A 17,746-nucleotide genomic window follows, 5' to 3' on the forward strand; every position below is an offset into this window, starting at 1 on the left:
TGCTCTCCTTTGCGCTGCGCTAAATTGCGCAGGGTAAAGGCTCTTTTGTTTACAATAACACTGCTAGGCAGAGGCTTCCACCCGGCATTGTGTTCGGTGACGTCACCGGCTCTGATGGGTGGGCTTTAGCGCATCCGTAGCCGTTTTACTGGCTAGAGCAGCGCTAAAGCCCGCTCCTCAGTGCCGGTGACCTCACCGGGCTTCCTGACCAGCCGGAAGAAGAGGCTTCAGCGCTCCTACAAGGGACCCGGTACGTCACCGAGTCTAAGAAAACTTCACTTCTGGCAAAGAATTTCCTAGAAGAAAACGGGGCTTCAAAAACATGTGGAAAAGGTAGGACATGGATGTATGTTATATGTATGTCTGGCTTGTACTAATGGAACAAAGTCCTCATTCCCGGACAACCCCTTTAAGGTAAAAAATTATCCTTCCTATAATGGTCTTTAAAAGGTTAAATGTCTGGTTGATCAGTATATGAGGATAGTGTATTTTGCCAATTTTTCTGCTGATAGCTTTAAGCACACCCACCAGATGACTACAAATGATCTGGGTCGATTATACAGCATATTTCTCCTCAGAAATCTTAGACTCCTGCAGACATGAACTTGTTAACATTCTCCTTTTCTACAACTCTTTTGATATTTTATGCGATCCTTAGCCGAACAGATGGGGGGAAGCTACTTGTTGCTCCTATGGATGGAAGTCACTGGCTCAGCATGCGTCCTTTGGTAAAGAAACTGACAGAAAATGGACATGATGTTGTTGTTGTGATCCCGGAAAGCAGTTTAACCATGGGTGGATCTGAAACATTCACTGTACAGACCTACCCTGTTCCATACACCAGCCAAGACATAACTGCAAGCTTTCAGAATTTGTCCAGAGAGCACTTCTCCTTACCCCCACATTTCCCCTGGATTGCTATTGAAATGTTAGATAGCATGATGGTTGTATTTAATATGTTTTACAAATCATGTGAGAGCTTACTGCTCAACCAGGAGCTCATTCAAAAACTTCGGGATGAGAAGTTTGATGCTGTGCTCACAGATCCATTCTTACTATGTGGAGTAATATTATCAGAACATCTTGACTTGCCAAATGTGAACTTCTTAAGGGGATTGCCCTGTGCATATGACTATGAAAGTTCTCAATGTGAAACCCCACTTTCATATGTACCTAGACTGTTTAGCAAGTTCTCAGACAAGATGACCTTCATTGAACGTGTGGAGAATTTGGTGATCAAGTTGCTAGAGCCATATTATTGTAGAGTTATGTATTCTCAATGGGTGAGATTGGCTACACAGCTCCTGAAAAAAGATGTCACCCCTGTACAGCTTCTCAGCAGATCTTCCATTTGGCTTCTAAGATATGACTTTGTCTTTGAGTACCCAAAAACAATAATGCCGAACATGGTTTTTATTGGAGGCATCAATTGCAAACTGCCAAAGTCCTTGCCCAAAGTAAGAACCAATTTAATTGTACATTTTTATCTCAAACTGAATAGAAGTTATAGCCTAAGTATTGTATCATAGGAGTGTATAATCCTTCCTTACACGATAAACAATTGTATGATAGCACTTAGCATTTAGAATTTTAGCCACAATTTAACTTATGTACTTATCATTTATAGATAATCACTTTCCATTTTTTCTTCTTTAGCCCCTTAATGACTGCCTGCTGTCTTATGACGGTGGATCTGAAACGACATATTTTGGCATCACTGCAGTATAGGGTGTTGCTGACATCATATGTGCTCCTGTGCTAAGAACAAACTGTTACCAACAGCTCTGGTTTTTAGCACAGGCTCTTCCTTCATAGCAGGGGTCAGAGGAAGCATTGATTCTGGCTTTTAACCCTTTGATTACTGCAGTGTGATCTAAGGGGACTCCCCTCTACAACTGGGTCACCAGGCTTCCCGGTGACCCAATTGGAGACTGGCAAAACAATCTGCAATCAGCCCTGAAGATCTATAAAGATCTATCCATTCAGCAAGGCTGCTGTGAGAGCTCGCCAGTGTTGCCCTAAGGGTCCAAGAGTTTTTTTTTATTTTTAGCTTTCGAGGCAGATCTGCCTGTAGGATTTATAGTAAGAGCCAGAAGTGCATTCAGTATAAATCCTTCCTTGATATTTCTGATTCCTTTTGAATCCACTTTTAACTTTGGGAGAAATAAAATCCTGCAGGCGGATCTGCCTCAAAGCCTCATCCCAAAAACTCTGTGTGGCCATGCCCTAAGGCCTCATGTACACGACAGTGTAAAAAAAAACGTCCGTTAAAAACGGACACACTGTCAGTTTTTCATGGCCATTTTGAATCAGTGTGTGCATCCATTTTCTGGCCGTATGTCCGTTTTTAATGTCCGTTTTGCATCTGTTTTTTCATCCGTTTTTCTTGTCCGTTAGAAATGGACATGAAAAATGGATGAATTTGACCCACCTTCTGAGAACACGCACAGGATGGTAGGCCCCCAGCTAAAATAATGTCCCCCATACTGTAGGATTTTTTATTTTTTTTTGCTGCCCCCAACTAAAATAATGCCCCCATGTAGGCCCCCAGCTAAACAAATGTCCCCCAGAGTGTATATATATTTTTTTTAACCACCCCTAGCTTTAATAATGCCCCAATGTAGGGCCCCATCTTAAATAATGTCCCCCATAGTGTGTTTCATTTATTTTATTTTTTTAGGGCCCCCAGCTTTATAATGTCCCCCATTGTTTTATAATGTCCCCATAGTGTCTCGCAGCCCAAAAAACAAATAAAAAACAAACCCTTACCTTTTCCACTTGCTCGCGCTGCAGCAGTCTCTTCTCTCTTCACAGAAAGGGACCTGCCGAAGGTGCGCGATGACGTCACTGCGCGCTCCCACGTGGTTATGTCACCATGCAGATCGCAGGTCCTTCGGCAGGTCCTGCTCAATGAAGAGAGAAGAGACTGCTACAGCCATTAACAGGGTTTATTACAAGGAAATATTTATATGTCTTATTTGCCCATGTGCAGTGCAGTTAATTGTGAAGATTTTTTTGGGCTTGTATTAGTGGGAAAAAAGGGCTTATTAGCCGTTTTGTGGCGAAGTGCGAAAATTACAGCCCTCTTTGTCGTGTATTAGTGGGATAAGTAAAATATTTTGCCGTTCAGCGGTGCAGTTATATGTTCTAAAGCCTTTTGTGGCTCCATATATATTTGGACAGAGACAACATTTTCAAATTTTTGTTCTGTACATTACCACAATGGATTTTGAACAAAACAATTCAGATGCAGTTGAAGTTCCGACTTTCAGCTTTAATTTAGTGGGTTGAACAAAATTATTGCATAAAATGTGAGGAACTAAAGCATTTTTTAAACGCAATCCCTTCATTTAAGGGGTTCAAAAGTAATCAGACAAATTAAATAATTGTAAATAAAATGTTAATTTCTAATACTTGGTTGAAAACCCTTTGTTGGCAATGACTGCCTGAAGTCTTTAACTCATAGACATCACCAGACGCTGTGTTTCCTCATTTTTGATGCTCTGCCCGGCCTTTACTGCAGCGGTTTTCAGTTGCTGTTTGTTTGTGAGCCTTTGTTTCTGTCTGAAGTTCAGTCATTAACAAGTTAAATGCTCTATTGGGTTCAGATCAGGCGACTGACTTGGCCATTCAAGAATATTCTACTTCTTTGCGTTAATAAACTACTGGGTTGCTTTGGCTTTATGTTTTGGGTCATTGTCCATCTGTATTATGCAATGCCGACCAATCAGTTTGGCTGCATTTGGCTGGATTTCAGCACACAGTATGTCTCTGAAAACCCCAGAATTCATCGGGCTGCTTCTGTCCTGTGTCACATCATCAATAAACCCTAGGGTCCCAGTGCCACTAGCAGCCATACATGCCCAAGCCATCACACTGCCTCCGCCGTGTTTTACAGATGATGTGGTATGCTTTGGATCATGAGCTGCACCATGCCTTCACCATACTATTTTCTTTCCATCATTCTGGTAGAGGTTGATCTTGGTTTCACCTGTCCAAAGAATGTGCTTCCAGAAGTGTGCTGTTTTTTTTTTTTAGCAAAGTCCAATCTAGCCTTCTTATTTTTGAGGCTTTTGAGTGGCTTACACCGTGCAGTGAACCCTCTGTATTTACTTTCATGCAGTCTTCTCTTTACGGTAGATTTGTATATTGATATGCCTATATACTGGAGAGTGTTGTTTACTTGGTTGGCTGTTGTGAAGGGGTTTCTCTTCACCATGGTAATTATTCTGCGATCATCCACCACTGTTGTCTTCCGTGGGCATCCAGGTCTTTTTGCATTGTTGAGGTCACCAGATCACAGCCATGCAGCAGCTCACAGAGCAGGAGATTATCACTAGCAATGGTAAAGACAGAGGTACAATGCATAAAAGCCCTAATTCACACACACAAAGCCAGCACCTGTGTACACCGGTCAGTGGCAGCCAAAAACAACTAGGATTGATCATCTGAAACATAAGCTAAACTATGATGATCGGAGACCATGTTGGATTTTAATGTGGATTTAGTAAATAAGAAGTTTTATTGGAATCTTCTTTCAGTGCTGGATTTTTCTGTTTTGCTGATGGTCTATTGTGTACAAGGGGGTTTTACATGACCCAATGATGCGCTGTATTCACTTTTTTAAATATAGTATGCAGCTGTTCAGTGGCCCGTGTCCATCGCTGCCCCAGTCCTCTGAGTGAGCACGAACGTCATGTTACTTTCCCATTATTTTCTGTTTCAGCAGTGCGGGCCTGCTTGCCTTCCTCTGCCCACCAGCAGTGGGTCCAGCCACTGGCATCTTGCGTGGCCTCCTTTGCTGCAGGCCACGGTCTGTGCTTCTTGCCTAGGCCTTCCAACTCTGCATCTAGGACATGTGTGCACTTACCAGCTCTTAAAGGGCCAGCGTGGCCATAGCTGGTTTCAGCTGGGTATATAAGGCATCTTCCCTAATGGAAGGGTTTCTTGAACTTTAGATTTGTACTAGTGTTCTATTACCAAGTGAGTGTGTGCTGTTCTGTTTGTCTGCCTGTGAACTGATCCCTGCCTGTCTACCATTTCTGACCCTTGCTGCCTGACTTTGTTTGCCTTCTTACCATATTGACCCTTATCTGGCCACCCTGACTTCAGACTAGTTTCACTGATTCGCAAGTACTAATACTGCCTTGACACTGGCCTGTGACTACTAGTATTGCCTGACCTTTCGGTGCTTTACGCCGAAGGTCAGCTGCCAACCACTCTGGGACTATTCCAAGCGGCCTGGTGGCTCCCCTGCAGTGAAGTCCAGATCCCTGTATAGGTGTTAAAGGGTGGAAACCAAGGGACTGCCAGGATAATATCCTTGGGTCTAGCCCAAAGTCAAACTAGTTGGTGCAGTGGTTCCACAACCACTGCCCTTATAGAGTGCGTGCAAGATGTTTGGTCTTAAAGACACAATCCAAAGCACAGAAAGAGAAAAAGGTCAGTACAAAATATCTTAACATTAAAAGATTAAAATAATTTTCCAGCTGTACCTTAATATTTATTTATCCCTTGGGATGTGATCCACCTAAAATAAGAAATCAATCCACCTGTTTCCCACTGCTTGGTTCTAGCACAGAGGATCCATTCAGTAATGCTTCCAGAACCTGGCCTGTAAACTTCCAGATGGGGTTATGTGCGCTGCTGCAGCCATTCACTGGTCTCAATGGTGACAAGTCTGGAAAACCCCTTTAACTATATAATTATAGTACTCTATGTAATCAACCACTTACAAAGAACGTATATTGGGGTCAGGTCAGCTGCATGGTGTTTATATTTCTATTTAAAGGGGTTGTATAAGAGGTATTAATAACCTTTCCTATGATTATTACTTAGGACTCTTTCACGTGAGCAAGCTTTCCGTCTGGATGTGATGCGTGTAGTGAAGGCATAGCATACAGACTGAATACTGACCAGTTTATTTCAAGGGGTTTGTGCACATGAGCATCATTTTTTACGCATCATCCTTTTCAGAAAAATCGCAGCATGTTCTATATTGTGCATCTTCATGCAGCTCTGGCCCCATAGAAGTAAATGGTGCTTGTGTGGAAAAAGGAAAGGAATCCGGCAGCAGATGTAGACTGTTATTCTTCAGTTTTTCTTCACACATGTGAAAGACGCATGCTATCTGGATACAATCCGGGCGGAAAAAAGACACTGAACCCAATAGCAGAAAAAACTGATTGAACTCCCATGCAAAACCATCCGTTTTTCCCTGAACAGATCCTGGCACAATCTGTATCGCTCTTGTGAAAGAGGCCTTAATGTGCATGTTTGATTTTATGTGTAATTTCTAGAATTGTTATTATGCACAAGGAATAGCGCGGACCAATCCTCCACCCCACCAATAGTATAAACCTCAATGAAATAAAGTGCCTAGTGCAAAAATAACATATTATAACACCAAAATTCATTAGGTAATACATAATAAAAATAACTTAAAGGGCTTCTGTCACCCCCCAAAAGTCATTTATTTTTTGGGGCTAATTAAAATCCTTATACTGCGATTATTCAATATATAGGGCTCTTACCCTTTTCTGTTGGCTAGTTTCTTTAAAAACTGCACTTTTATAATATGCAAATGACTTCACTACCAGCAAGTAGGGCGGTTACTTGCTGGTAGCCGCCGCATCCTCCTTTAAAAAAAACGCCCCCTCCTCCTGCTGATTGATAGGGCCAGCGAGTGCTCTCCTCCTCCGGCTGGCCCTGTCTGCAATTTAAATCCCGCGCCTGCACATCATTCGGCGCACGCAGCTCTGAGAGAAGGACGCTCGCTTCCTCAGTATTTTATGCAAATGAGCACTCACAAGTGCCCAGGGGCGGCGTTCTGTGTATAGGTGCCCAGGCTGCTCTGCCTTTTTAACCGTTACTCCTCCCCCAGCCTCCTTCTTTGCACGCCCTCCTATTCCCTCGTATCATGCCTAGGTCCGGCCGAGATCCCGCACCTGCACAATAGTTGAATTGATGCTGTGCCCAAAATGGCATTACAGTGTGCATGCCCTGGCCCAGCGAAGCATTTTGCACTAAATTATAGGTGCAATCAAATTAGTAATTATATACCATAATGTTTTATAAAATATGTGAGAGCTCACTGCTCAGCACCGTCTTCCTGCACCTACTACTCCCTGGTCTTCTTCTGGGCCTGACACTGCACTGTGACCTGGCAATGCCCAGCAGTCAGGACACAGTGCAGCGCAAGGCCCAGAAGAATACACAGTCAGGGCTCCCTGGCCCTCCTGCATACTAATGATCGCTTCCATAATGGAGGCGCTCATTGCTGTTTTCTTTATAAGACGAGCTGCCATTTCTGCCCCACTTTTGGTAGAAAAAGTGCATCTTATAAACTGAAAAATATGGTACTTATATCATATATTATAATATAAAAGGTATAGCCTAAGTATTGTGTCATAGCAGTATATTACCCTTCCTAGTCTGTTATTAATTAGCTTTCAGATTTTTTTTCGGAATGGGCACCCGTTATTGTAGGACCTTTGCACTTACTAATTGCAATTGCCACTGTGTACTTCGTACTAATCGAAATGACTTATCCTAATAGCATTAAAAATACCAGCTCTTCTGCCTTAGGCCTCTTTCACACTTGCGTTGTCCGGATCCGGCGTGTACACTTGCCGGAATTACACGCCGGATCCGGAAAAACGCAAGTGAACTAAAAGCATTTGAAGACGGCTCCGTCTTCAAAATGCATTCAGTGTTACTATGGCAGCCAGGACGCTATTAAAGTCCTGGTTGCCATAGAAGTAGTGGGGAGCGGGGGAGCGGGGGAGCGGTATACTTACAGTCCGCGCGGCTCCCGGGGCGCTCCAGAATAACGTCAGAGCGCCCCATGCGATCACGTGATCCATGCGCTTGGGGTGCCCTGACGTCACTCTGGAGCGCCCCGGGAGCCGCACGGACGGTAAGTATGCTGCTCCCCTCTACACTTTACCATGGCTGCCGGGACTTTAGCGTCCCGGCAGCCATGGTAACCATTGAGAAAAAGCTAAACGTTGGATCCGGCGATGCGCCGAAACGACGTTTAGCTTAAGGCCGGATCCGGATCAATGCCTTTCAATGGGCATTAATTCCGGATCCGGCCTTGCGGCAAGTCTTCAGGATTTTTGGCCGGAGCAAAAAGCGCAGCATGCTGCGGTATTTTCTCCGGCCAAAAAACGTTCCGGTCCGGAACTGAAGACATCCTGATGCATCCTGAACGGATTTCTCTCCATTCAGAATGCATTACGATAATCCTGATCAGGATTCTTCTGGCATAGAGCCCTGACGACGGAACTCTATGCCGGAAGAAAAGAACGCAAGTGTGAAAGAGCCCTTACCTGTTTTATTAAATACTTGTATTCCAAAATGGAATAACAATTCTGGAGCATTCCTACAACTCCCTGTTGTGACAGTCTTCAGTTATTCCTTCTGGAAATATATGACTAAATTGGATGTGACCCCAGTATCAGGTACGTCCCTTCACAGAATGAAACTGTCCAATCAGGGCTGACAGTATCAGACTATTTATGAACGCACTCTATTGACAAGGGGGACTTTAATAGAATAATGAAAGAGAACTTATTTTCTAAGACAAAATGCTCTAGAATTGTTATTTTATGGTTAAAATTAGTCTTTACCAAAACAAACATGTTAGGAGAGGTGACTGGTCCTCTTTTAACCCGTAGGATACCAGCGCTGTACATGTATGGAGCTGAAAAGTGGGTCAGAAATCCCATGTACGGCACTGTGTACACCTGGTCCCTTAGCAAAATCGCTCGGTGACCGGGGTACGATGGCTGCTCTGCACGGCAGGCAGCCCACTTTCCTACGGGCACAGGGAGGTTTTTCCACCCCCACCCCCCCTGCAGCCCCGATTTCTGTGATTGGCCGGTTTCTGCAGACCGGCCAATCGCAGCTCCAGATCATTCATGGAGCTGCAGGGTGGTGGTACAGGGGTTGTACAGGGGTGACTGGTGCTGAACTAGTCAGCACCAATCTCCCCCGTGGTTAGGCAGGGGACACCAGTGTTTGGCGTCCCCTGCCAGCGCTGCGATTGAAAGAAGAAGAAGAAAAACATCTGGAATTGCTGCTCTGATTTTTTTTTTTTTCATTTGCAGCAGTTCCAGATCCCTAAACCACCCTCCGTCCCTGTACCTTCCCGCCCCCCATTCCTTTTTTTACGGATGCCATTTGGTCTGTGCGCCTTTTTTTGGTCTTTTTTTTTTTTCCAGCTCTGCACCACTTTTTCTGCGTGTGAGCTGTGACTGCCAAGTTCTGTTCAGTGCATACCTGCCTAATCAGCCCCTAGGGATTATTTTTTGCGCTTTTTTTTTTTGTGTTTGTTCGCATTTGTGTGGATTTTTTTGACAATTTTCCTTTTTTTTGTGTTCAAAACAAAGAAATTGTATTTAGGGCTTTATATAAATATACCATATTTTTTGCCCTATAAAACGCTCCGGCCCATAAGACGCACCTAGGTTTTAGAGAGGGACAATAAGAAAAAAATATTTTTCATTACACCTCAGGTTAGTCCACCAATCAGACCCCCAATGTTAATAAGACCCCAATAAGACCTCAGCTCAGACCCCAATGTAAATGACCCCAATAAGACCTCAGATAAGAGCCCCATGCCTCTCATCAGCCCCATATTCCTCTTTTCAGCCCCTATATGCCTCTCTTTAGCCCCCATATGCTTCTCTTTAACCCCCATATGCCTCTCTTCAGCCCCCATATGCCTCTCTTCAGCCCCCAGTGCCTCCATCAGCCCTGAAATAAAATTACAAAAAAACACTTACCTTTCCTGCTCCGGACGCCACTGCTCCTCACCACCCAGTGCTCAGTAATCCTCCTCTTCAGTCTTCTGTGTGTGACGCGTACAGTGTGAGGTCACATGTTCGCAGCCTTCACAGCAGAACGCCAAGGACCAGGAAGAGGTGAGTATAGCGCTTTCACCGCTTCCCGGTCCACCGTTACTAATCAGTGCTTCCATAATGGAAGCGTGTGATTAGTATTTGCCCCATAAGATGCAGGGGCATTTTCCCCACTTTTAGAGGGAAAAATGCTTCTTATGGGGGCGAAAAATAAGGTATATAGAGTTCTATATTTCTATAGATATAAGTTAATTTTTAGCTAGTGTTTACTTTTTTAACACTGTAGTGAATTTTTATACTACAAGTTTTTGCGCACACGCACGATCTGTGTGCTGCAAAAAGACCTGCAGTTAGTGGTAGTTAGATATATAAAGCTGAGTGTATGTATGTGTTTGTGTGTGTATGTCCGCACCGTCGCATTTACAATCACAAAATTTGGTACACGGGTACATCAGGTGTCCAGGAAGGTTTTAGGCCAGGTCTCAGCTCTCTAGGACGTACCGTTTCTGAGATATTCCCAAAAAATTCATTAGCCAACAGAAGCTTAGTCACATGACCATTAGGAGCCAATAGAAGATCGCAGGTCCTCCAGCCTCCACATACAGTTTTATTCCAGGTTTCCATAACAACCCAGCCATTTTTCTTCACTGCTGTAGGAGAGCTCTAAAGGAAATCTGTCACCAGGATAATTGCTATTGAAGTAAATCCATAGCCTAATAGCACTTAGTACCTTATTTCAAGATGTGCCTTTGTTCTAGCAATAGATGTTTTTATCCTCTGAAAATCCAGTTTATTTGGTATGCAAATGAGCCAGTAAGTGTCACGACCGCTATCCCAGCAGCAGTCGTGTCGCACCAGACGGAGGGGAAGGGGGACCCTTATCTACGGATGGGAAATATAACGGTCACCCCTGACTAACCCTAAGCTGGCACCTGTCTGCCCTGATACCCTAGACGGGGTGTGAACCCGTGCGGCGAGCAGGATGCCTAAACCCTCAGTCACCCTAACAAGACTAGACTGGGGAAAGGCAGATGGGAGCACTAGTCACCATCACTCACGTCTAGGAGAACAACAGGGGAAGACAGCAACAAACAAACAAACAATCAAACATAGATAGACTTATCCAGTCACGAGCAGAGAAGGTGATCCTAATAACGACAGTCCACACCAGACGAGAGCTCCACAGCAATACCATCAAACGATATCCTTCAAAGGTCAGAATAGCACTGGAAATAAGGACTATATCTGGCAATGACTGCAAGTGAAACTGAAACTAATATAGTAGCTGGGAGTGGCAGACAGGACTCACCTGAGAAGGATGCCTACAAACTCCCAGTCAGGACAAAAAGGTTCACAAGGCAAAACCCTGATGACATACCCTGAACCACAGAGCAAACTCACAAGCTATCGCGAGTAGCAAGTCGCTGCGACCTTCTCCTCCCAGACCTGTCTGGATCAGTCACAGTCGTGACAGTACCCCCCTTTCTACGAGGGGCCACCGGACCCTCAAGACCCGGGGACCTATGAAAAGCTCGAATAAGTCTGTCCGCCTTTATCTCTGATGCTGGCACCCACATTCTCTCTTCGGGACCATAACCTCTCCAGTGCACCAGGTACTGAAGAGAGCGGCGAACATATCGTGAATCAACAATCTTTTCTACCTGAAACTCAAGACTGCCATCAACAACCACCGGTGGAGGCGGTAGTGGCAATGGTTCAGGAGGTTCTACATATCTCTTAAGCAGAGATCTGTGGAAGACATTATAGGATCCTTAGAGTCTGAGGTAGCTCCAGACGAAAAGCCACCGGGTTAATGACCTTAATTACCCTATAAGGACCAATAAATCTCGGACCTAATTTCCACGAGGGAACCTTCAACTTGATATTTCTGGTAGACAACCACACCAAGTCATTCACCCCAAGGTCCGGACCTTCAGAGCGCTTCTTATCAGCCGCACGTTTGTATCTACCACCAATTCTCTTCAAACTTTTTTGCACACTCTGCCACACTGATGAAAGTGAAGATGCAAATTGTTCCTCCTCGGGAATCCCAGACGGCCCCCCCTCACTAAACGTACAAAACTGAGGATGGAAACCATACGCACCAAAAAATGGTGACTTATCTGTGGATTCTTGACGACGATTATTAATGGCAAACTCGGCTAACGGTAAATAAGATGACCATTCCTCCTGATTTTCGGAAACAAAGCATCTCAAATATGTCTCTAGGTTTTGATTGGTACGTTCAGTCTGACCGTTGGACTGTGGATGGAAAGATGAAGAAAACGACAGATGAACCCCTAAACGAGAACAAAAAGCTTTCCAAAATTTAGAAACAAATTGGGTGCCACGATCCGAAACAATATCGGAAGGGACCCCGTGAAGCTTCACGATGTGGTCAATAAAAACCTGAGCCAGTGTATTAGCATTAGGCAATGCGGTAAGAGCAATAAAGTGCACCATTTTACTGAATCTGTCAACAACTACAAGAATAACAGTCTTCCCAGCTGATACTGGTAGATCCGTAATGAAATCCATTGATAGGTGCGTCCAAGGCCTGTTGGGGATGGCCAGAGGTAAAAGACGCCCTGCTGGACGAGTATGATCTACCTTAGAACGAGCACAGGTAGCACATGCAGACACAAAATTAAACACCTCCTGGCTCCACTTAGGCCACCAGAACCGACGAGACACTAATTCAGAGGTTGCCTTACTACCTGGGTGTCCTGCCAGTGTGGAGTTATGGTGTTCTTTTAGTATCTCCAGGCGTAAATTTTCTGGCACAAACAGTTTACCCGAGGGGCAGGAGGCCGGGGCGTCCCCCTGAGCTTCCAACACCCTCCCCTCTAAACCTGAGTGTAATGCAGAGACCACCACCCCCTTTTGCAAAATAGGCTCTGGTACCTCAACATCACCCCCTCCAGGAAAACTTCGAGACAATGCATCCGCCTTAGTATTTTTTGCCCCCGGGCGATAGGTTATTACAAAATTAAACCTAGTAAAAAATAACGACCACCGAGCCTGTCTAGGGTTGAGACGTTTAGCAGACTCCAGATATAATACGTTTTTGTGATCAGTAATCACTGTGACGGGATGAACCGCCCCCTCCAAAAAATGACGCCACTCCTCAAAGGCCAACTTAATAGCCAAAAGTTCCCTGTTGCCAATATCATAGTTCCTTTCTGCAGTAGACAATTTCTTCGAAAAGAAAGCACACGGACGCCATTCACCAGGGGACGGGCCCTGAGAAAGTACCGCTCCCACCCCCACCTCTGATGCATCAACCTCTACAATAAAAGGAAGCGAGACATCTGGCTGTACGAGAATAGGGGCCGAGGTGAATCTCTCCTTCAGAGATGTAAAGGCAGTTTTGGCTGCATGTGACCATTTGGAAAAATCGGATCCCTTTCGGGTCATGTCAGTCAGTGGTTTGACCACCAAGGAATAGTTCTTTATAAACTTTCTATAAAAATTGGCAAACCCCAGGAAACGTTGCAATGCCTTCAGGTTCTCAGGCAGATCCCAGTCCATAATCGCCCGGACTTTCTCTGGATCCATGCGGAAACCTGAATCTGACAACACATACCCCAGAAATTGCAGTTCTTTTACGGCGAACACACATTTCTCTAATTTAGCAAACAATTTGTTGGCCCTTAATATCTGCAGCACTTGTCTCACATGGATCTTATGTGTCTCCAAATCCGGAGAATAGACCAGGATGTCATCAAGATATATCACAACAAATCTCCCGATAAGGTGACTAAAAATATCGTTGACAAAATGTTGGAACACCGCAGGCGCATTAGTAAGACCAAATGGCATGACCAAATTTTCATAATGCCCTTCTGGAGTATTAAAAGCCGTCTTCCACTCATCCCCCTCTTTGATGCGAACCAGGTTATAGGCTCCTCTGAGATCCATTTTAGAGAACCATTTAGCACCAGCAACCTGATTAAAGAGGTCGGGAATGAGAGGAAGAGGATAGGGATCTCGGATAGTTATCCGGTTTAATTCCCGGAAATCCAGGCAAGGACGCAGGCCCCCATCTTTCTTTTTAACAAAAAAGAAACCTGCAGCCACGGGTGAAGAAGAGGGTCTGATGTGTCCCTTAGCCAAACTCTCCAAAATATAATCTTTCATAGCCTTCCTCTCCGGGCCGGAAAGATTGTATAACCGGGTTTTAGGTAGTTTTGCCCCAGGTACAAGATTAATCGGGCAATCATATGGACGATGAGGTGGTAACCCCTGACAACCCTTCTCAGAAAACACATCCATAAAATCTGACAGAAAGGCAGGTAGAGATGTTACAGAGAGTGTAGAGAACCTACTACTCAAGCAGTTGTCCTTACAATGTTCACTCCACTCCACAATCTCCCCGGCCTGCCAATCCACCACTGGATTGTGGGTCACCAGCCAGGGAAGCCCCAATACCATAGGAGCCGGAAGACCGTCCAGGACATAACAAGAGATATGTTCTTTATGGAGGTCCCCTACCTGCAGATGGATATTATGGATGATCTGAGTTAACTCTCTCTGAGTAAGAGGGGAGGAGTCGATGGCAAAAACAGGAATAGTTCTGCGTACCGGTTCCGGAGTAAAACCCAGAGCCTGAGCAAACCGTGAATCCACCAAGTTGACCCCTGCCCCACTGTCCAAAAAGACAGAACAGATCTCAGTCTTGTTGCCCGCCTCAACGGTAGCGGACAACAAAAACTGAGACATGCGTATGGAGGAAAGAAATACGCCCAGACTGTTATCCTCCGCACAATCTGGGGACTCTAGTTTTCCGCCGGCTCCCTTGTTTGTGGTCTCTTGGATTCTGAGGGACATACCTTTACAAAATGACCCCTCCCCCCACAACGAAAACAAACCTCTGACCTACGGCGGACCTTAGAAGGATTCACCCGTCTAGTGGCGCCCCCAATTTGCATTGGTTCGACTGGATCATAACAAACCGATCCCTGCCCTATAGAGGCCTCTGTAGAATTTAATAGTCTCTCCCTGAGTCGTTTGTCGATTCTTATGGACAGAGACATAGCTGCCTCAAGAGACCCAGGGACCTCGTATACCGCCAGCGCGTCTTTTAATTTTTCAGACAACCCCTGGCAGAACTGACTCCTAAGGGCCGAGTCGTTCCATAATGTATCAGTAGCCCACCTACGGAATTCGGAACAATATAGTTCAGCAGACCGGTTCTCTTGCCGAAGTCTACGTAGCTTAGACTCAGCCAGTGAGACCCTGTCCGGGTCATCATATACGAGACCCAGGGCTTTAAAAAACTCCTCCACTGATCGTAAGGCCGGAGAGTCTGATGGTAGGGAGAAAGCCCAAGCCTGCGGATCTCCTTGCAGGAGCGAAATTACAATGCCCACCCGTTGTTCCTCACCGCCGGAGGACCTAGGGCGTAACCTGAAGAACAATTTACAAGCCTCTCTGAAGGTTACAAATTGGTCTCTTCCTCCTGAGAACCTATCAGGTAAAACCACTTTTGGCTCAGGAGTACCTTGGTTTCCCGTAGCAACGGTGGAACCCAAGGATTGCTGCTGCTGCTGCACTGTTGCTTTTAATCCTGCCACTTCCAGGGATAACCCCTGTAATTCTTTTGCCAAAACCGTAACCGGATCCATAAAAAAAAGAAATGTCACTTTTTTTTTTTTTTTTTTTTAAATGGCCAGATATACTGTCACGACCGCTATCCCAGCAGCAGTCGTGTCGCACCAGACGGAGGGGAAGGGGGACCCTTATCTACGGATGGGAAATAGAACGGTCACCCCTGACTAACCCTAAGCTGGCACCTGTCTGCCCTGATACCCTAGACGGGGTGTGAACCCGTGCGGCGAGCAGGATGCCTAAACCCTCAGTCACCCTAACAAGACTAGACTGGGGAAAGGCAGATGGGAGCACTAGTCACCATCACTCACGTCTAGGAGAACAACAGGGGAAGACAGCAACAAACAAACAAACAATCAAACATAGATAGACTTATCCAGTCACGAGCAGAGAAGGTGATCCCAATAACGACAGTCCACACCAGACGAGAGCTCCACAGCAATACCATCAAACGATCTCCTTCAAAGGTCAGAATAGCACTGGAAATAAGGACTATATCTGGCAATGACTGCAAGTGAAACTGAAACTAATATAGTAGCTGGGAGTGGCAGACAGGACTCACCTGAGAAGGATGCCTACAAACTCCCAGTCAGGACAAAAAGGTTCACAAGGCAAAACCCTGATGACATACCCTGAACCACAGAGCAAACTCACAAGCTATCGCGAGTAGCAAGTCGCTGCGACCTTCTCCTCCCAGACCTGTCTGGATCAGTCACAGTCGTGACAGTAAGTTGTCCAGAGGGGTGTCACTCTTGCAGGAAGGAGCCCAGACACGCCCCCTGCCACAATGTGTCCACCCTCAAAAGACCTAAAACCCCTCCCCCAGGTCCCTCTAAGCCACCCCCTTATCTGGTTAGGCCACGCCCCCTCCACTCAGCTGACAGGGATTGAAAAAATGAAGGTAAAAATCAACTTCTGTCAGCTGCAGGGGTGGGAGGGAGGGTGACTTTCTCCCTGCAGCTCACACTCAGACAGCATAGTGCTGACTTAGAGTGAGCTGTTCAAAAGGACACGCCGCCAAACCTGTTAGGCCACACCCCCTCCCATCAGCCGACTGAGATTGAAAAAATGAAGTTAAAAATCAAGTTCTAGGTCCCGCTAAGCCATGCCCCTGATCTGGCTAGGCCACACCCCCTCCACTCCTCAGCTGAAAGGGATTGAAAAAATTCAGCTGCAGGGGTGGGAGGGAGGGTGACCTTTTTTTGCAGAAAAGCCTTTTTTTTTAAAAAAAATTCTCCTTTTTTACTCCTAAATTTAATTTCAGATTTATTACAAGCCCCTTCACGTGTGAAAACACAACATACACACCCCTCACACTAAATAAGGGTTTGCACATTTCTGAGAATTATCAGCCCCAAATTCCTGAGTTTGTGGGCAACTCAGGAATTCAGATAGACTGTGCGGGCTTCACAGAAATTGATTTTTTTTTTAATCGTTTTCACTGAAGATTTTTTACATTTGATGGTAACCCAAACAAATTTATATGCCCAGCAATTTATTTCCCAGAACCCCACAACTCCATACGCTTTACCCCAAGGTTGGACCCCAGTAAATGCAACAGAGATGATGACCTTTTGGGGGCTTTTGCTGCATATGGGCGTTATTAAAAAAACTAAGATTAATCAGTATTGGAGTGCAGATGTCTTGCACCACACTCCAATTTACAGTAATACCATGGCCCGTAATCGATTCCAATCAATACTTTTTGCATTGCAACAATAATGCACAGCACCCACCCCAGAATGACTCCGCATTTGACCGTCTGTTCAAAATTTGGCCTGTCCTTGACCACTTCAATGAAGAGTTTTTAGAAGTGTTCACCCCCCAATAAAATGTCTGCATAGACTAATCCCTATTACATTTCAAAGGGAGGGTAAGATTCTGTCAGGACCTGACCAGCAAGCGGGCAAGGTATGGCATAAAACTGTATAAAGTCTGTGAGAGTAGCTCTAGGTACACTCACAAGTTCCAGGTTTATGAAGGGAGGGACACCTGGCTTAAACCCCAGAATGCGCCCCCCCCCCCCGCCCTAGGAGTTAATATGGGACTTACTGCACCCACTGCTGGATAAGGGTTACCATCTATACGTGGATAATTACTACACGAGTCTACCACTGTTGCGGTCGCTAAGTTCCAGAGGTACTGTGGTGTGCGGCAAAGTACGCAGAAATCAGAGAGGCCTTCCTAGATCCCTGGTAGGGCAACCACTAAGAAAAGGAGACAGTCGTGCTTTCCTCAATGAGAATATGTTAGTGGTTAAGTACAAGGAC

General features: G+C 45.3%; 1 protein-coding gene across 1 annotated transcript in view; it reads left to right on the forward strand.

Moving 5' to 3' along the window:
• Window positions 1–558: 558 nt before the first annotated feature.
• The window catches only part of LOC122944480 (UDP-glucuronosyltransferase 1A1-like), a 103,970-nt gene continuing 86,782 nt past the window's right edge, over window positions 559–17,746 (forward strand). Inside the window, exon 1 of the mRNA XM_044302797.1 lies at window positions 559–1,457. Coding sequence (XP_044158732.1) covers window positions 600–1,457 — 858 coding nt within the window. The 5' untranslated portion in view covers window positions 559–599. The remainder of the gene's footprint in view (window positions 1,458–17,746) is intronic.

This window comes from Bufo gargarizans, chromosome 8 (assembly GCF_014858855.1).
Source record: "Bufo gargarizans isolate SCDJY-AF-19 chromosome 8, ASM1485885v1, whole genome shotgun sequence".
Lineage (NCBI taxonomy): Eukaryota > Metazoa > Chordata > Amphibia > Anura > Bufonidae > Bufo > Bufo gargarizans.